The sequence below is a fragment of the Gavialis gangeticus genome, unplaced genomic scaffold (assembly GCF_001723915.1).
Source record: "Gavialis gangeticus isolate Ggan-Ray unplaced genomic scaffold, GavGan_comp1, whole genome shotgun sequence".
Lineage (NCBI taxonomy): Eukaryota > Metazoa > Chordata > Crocodylia > Gavialidae > Gavialis > Gavialis gangeticus.
The window spans coordinates 3,609,166-3,613,553 of NW_017728993.1; the positions used below are offsets into that span (position 1 = coordinate 3,609,166).

General features: G+C 40.4%; 1 protein-coding gene across 1 annotated transcript in view; it reads left to right on the forward strand.

Moving 5' to 3' along the window:
• Nucleotides 1-4,388, forward strand: part of ANKRD13C (ankyrin repeat domain 13C) — a gene marked incomplete at its 5' end in the record, with an annotated part of 108,310 nt that overhangs the window by 22,462 nt on the left and 81,460 nt on the right. The window contains one exon of the mRNA XM_019528286.1: nucleotides 2,009-2,050. Coding sequence (XP_019383831.1) covers nucleotides 2,009-2,050 — 42 coding nt within the window. The remainder of the gene's footprint in view (nucleotides 1-2,008; nucleotides 2,051-4,388) is intronic.

Sequence of the window (4,388 nt, forward strand, 5' to 3'; positions counted from 1 at the left end):
TTTTTTTTTTTTTTTTTTTTTTTGTTTGTTTTTTGTTTTTTTGTTTTTTTCCCCACCCCCGTCACCACTTCCATTTAACTTGAAGTCTGCTTCTCTTTCCCCTGTTACGTACCATCACTACAAATATATAATATCACATAACAAACCTGACATGGAGAATTTAATACTCAAATGAAATGAATAGCTCAGTATTCGAATGACAGATTCCCAGTAGAAATCAGCAAGTCGGAAAATTCAAACGTCTACAGTTGATCTGAAGCTGCATCTTATACAGCAAAAGATCATTTAGTCTTCACTGGGCTCCCTGTGACTTTAAGTTAATATACTGCCAATAGGTTCATGTTGGAGAGGTAACCAAGCATTGCCTGTGACACATTACACATTTTGGTCCTACCTTATTATTGACTCTTTTTGGAAATAAATTATAGTCAGAATTGGTATGGTTTTAAATACAGCATAATTAGCTTTGGTAAGTGTGTACCTTCCTTGATATACCTAAGAGGAATGTCAAGATGAGTGTGTATGTGTGGTTTGTGGTGTCTCACACCGCACGTGGCAAATACGCAACTGTGCATGATTGTGTAAATTTGTATTGCAGTGCCAAAATTTGATACTAGGATGCCCCAGTTCGAAAAACAAAACAAAACCTGCCATAAAAATTGGTACAGTACATGCAGCAACAGTGCGTATAGCCAGAAATGGAGCCTGGCTGTTCAGAGCCATACTCTAGCTGCTGGCTAGGCTCCGTGCTGCTGTTGCCCAGGATCCCAGGTAAGGTTTCTGGGGCCAGCACAGGTGCTGGCCGTAGCCTCCCCTGCCCCACCCAGGACATTTTGGCTTGTGCCTAAGTGTACATGCAGGGGTGTACCCTGGGACACAGAGTAGTGGCACAAATATTTTTACTTTTTCTTGCAGTCTACCCGTACAATATATACTTTAGCAGGGAAGACTGTCTGTGTCATGTGGTGACATACTTGCACCTCCTTCAGAATAATGCATCTTCCTCGTAGCTTTCCCTGCCCATTTGTTTGGGTATTACATTCAAACTTGAGAAGTTTCAGGCCCAGTATTTCAATTCTGGTCTTTCTTGTTGGGACTGTTTACAGTTAATTTTGAAGTCCGGATATGTAATTCTCCCTCTTCCTTCCTCCCCCCCCACACACGCACACTTTTCTGGAAATATTGTTCCAGTTGCTTAGTAACAGTTTATTTTTTTGTCTTTTTTTTCCTAAAGTAAATGACAAGAAATCCATGCTAGGACTTTTAAGTAACTTGGAGGATTGACAGCTTTTAGGACTATTGTGCCTAATTTTCCCTTTCCCATCCAAAATCAAAAAGTCGTACAGACTTGTTAATCAAGACTAATGACTGCTAACTCAAACATGTTTAATACCTAAATCTTAATGATAGTCTTTGCTGTTTTAAATAAAAATGGTTTGACTCATTTATTACTGTTGTAAAGGAAGTTTCTAATATATAACACTTTAAAGGAATACTTTCTTTTACGAATTGTTTTTTTTTTTTTAAATTGAAGGTGGAAATTGAAGTTTGTGCTAGTAGTTTTAATTTTGTGTTAGTAAAATTGTTTTCTCTATTACTGAATGCCTGGAAAAAATTAATAAAATATGCTCTTTAACATTTTATCAGACTGAATTTGAGTAGATGTTGCCCTAGATCTGTCATGCTTCATAAGATGTGAGACTTCTCAGACTCATAATAAATGAAGTTGCTTGGACTGTTTTCTTATTTTCCAGCAAATAGAATCAGACCTTTCTGTGGAAATATTAGAATGAGCGTTAGTATGTAAATACAGAAGAGTAGAATTGAAATTGGTTTGTGTTACTAGTTTTATGTATTTTTGTATTGAACATACAAAAAGTTAGTTATTGTTTTTAATGTATTTCTAACAAGAACTTGAGTTTGACAGTATGTAAGATGTTTCAACCCACGAGAAAAGCTTTGTTGATTTTGATACCCTGAATCTAACAATCTCCCTCTTCTATTGTAGGAAACACTCCTTTACATCTTGCTGTGATGTTGGGACATAAAGGTTGGTAAAACTATTTTTTATTAAGCTCAGAGTTTCAGGCTTTCCTTAGAATCTTAGGGAGGAGTAAAATATTGGAGAGGCTGAAAGTCTTTTAATCCCCTCCCTCCATCCCCAAAGAAGTTTTTGATCGTTGTGTTCTACAGTAACTTACTGACTGAGTACTTGGAAAGGAGGGCATGTAGGTCTAGAAAAGATAAGTTGAAAAAGAGATTGAGGTAGGACCTGCATACCCCCAGTAGTAGGAGGCCAGAGCAAGGCAGTGGAGTTAGTATATAATTCTGTTGGATATGAGAAAATGAATTATAAGAGTTGTATATTCTCTGGGGCTCTTCTCTGACTCTGCAAAGGTGAAGATTTCCCCCCTTCCCCCCCCCCTTTCTTTTGAAGCTGCCAGAGAGCAGTGAGACTTGGAGAATCCTAAGTTGTGGACAGGCATAATTTTAAGCAATATTAAAAGAAAACATGAGTTTGTCGCTCAAGACTGGATATCAGCTGTTCAGTTTTAACAGTAACATGTGACCCTTGGAAAGGAGGACAGTTAAATGGTTTAACTGTCATGTAAGTAAGATAAATTAACTCTATCTTCAACTTTTTACCTTCTTTCAGGGTTGGAGTTGAAGGTAAAACTGGTTTGCTCTACTGCCTCTTGAATAGAAATTGGCATATATGACTTGCATGAGAATACCTAACTGGGTCTGTCTATATATGTAAAGGTGTAGAAAGCTGAGATCTAAAGTGTGACCCTATGTAATGAAGTCTAGGCACTACAAAGCAGGAGAAGTAAGCCTTTCTCTTGAAAGAAAAAAAAAAAGTGGGGGGAGGACCAACTGGGACATGCATTGCTGGACTGTTTTTAAGTGGGCTGGGTGAAGTTAAGCACTTACAAAAAACTTTAAGTATCCCCTTGAACAGCTGTAGAAGAGTGATACTAATTGAGATTCTCTTGTCAGGTAGCTCCAGCCTGCATTAGTTAGGTTTTCCGTGGATATGTAGAGCTAATTTCAGGGAGATAGCTATGTTTTCATGACTTACAGATACTTTATATACCTTTTTACAGCTGCTTGTTTTTTTTCCTCTTGCTTTTCGCAAATGGCAAACAATGAAGTAATCTCTAAAAATGAAATCTGTTTTTAAGGTCACTTTTTAATTAGGACAACCTTTCAAGAATTTTTTGAGGAGCTGAATAATTTTCAATAACTTTCTTCCTCCTCTCCTCCCCCCGTATTAACCAGTTCATACAGAAGTCTTTTATTAGTGCAAATCCTATCTGATAATGCAGTTGAAATCTGTGAAAACTCATTGTGGAGCTGTCTCTAATTATTAACTTAAATATATGTATCCATCCTTACACTTCCATACTTTTGTAAATATTAAGGATCATGTCTCCAAAGACACTTTTTCACCCACCTTCTGTTAAAACTGAAGATATGGCTGATGGATCTGAATCATCCCATCTTTCTTGTAGTCAGTGAATTGCTCTTTTTGATTATGCTTTAAATCAGTGGTTCTCAACTGTCTTTGTACCAGGACCCATCTGTAAACACTGATGGCCAGTCCCGACCCAGTGCCTCTACTCCTGACCTGTTGCCCCCAGGCCCCAGCCTCCCCAGCATGTGTGATGGGGGGGGAAGCATAGGGGCCCCAAGCAGCCCCTTGCAGGCTGGAACTTTGCCAGCCTTCAATGGAAAAGCCATGGTTTCACATCTTTTTCTCCTGTAAAGGAGAATCTATTTTTAAAGCTTGTTTGCGACACTTTTCATATATTCTTCCGACCCACTTTTGGATTGAGAAATTCTGTTTTAAATCAGCCAGCAAGAAATCATTAAGTACATTGTCTCTCATTAAACTGCTGCCAAAAGCAGCATGTGCTCAGTAATGAAAACCAATAGGGGTGCACTGATCAAGATTTTGGGGACCGATACTGATATCCATATTTTAAGGAGGCACATTGGCCGACACCAATCTGATTTCCAATACAGCTGCGTGTAGCTGGTAAGTCTGCTGGGGGGGGGGGGTGCAGATCAAGGCCTCTGCAGTGAGGGAGGGAGTGGGACTGGGGCTGAGGTAGAGTAGGGTATGGCATGAAGCCATGGGTTGTCTGGGCAATGCAGGGAGTGAGGGCAGCTCCTGCCACTGTGCATACTTTGGGAGGTCATGGTGGGTGGGGTGGGCATGTGCCCCTGGATCTGTACGGGGTGGGGTGGGCTGCAGGCTGGGGCTAGGGCAGTGCTGGGGTCTTCCCAGCAGGGGTTGGGCCAGGCTGGGCTTGGGGCAGGTAGCGGCAGCAGTGCTGGGAGGGGGCTGCGGTGGTGACTGCTGCCACCCCAACTTTTGCTGT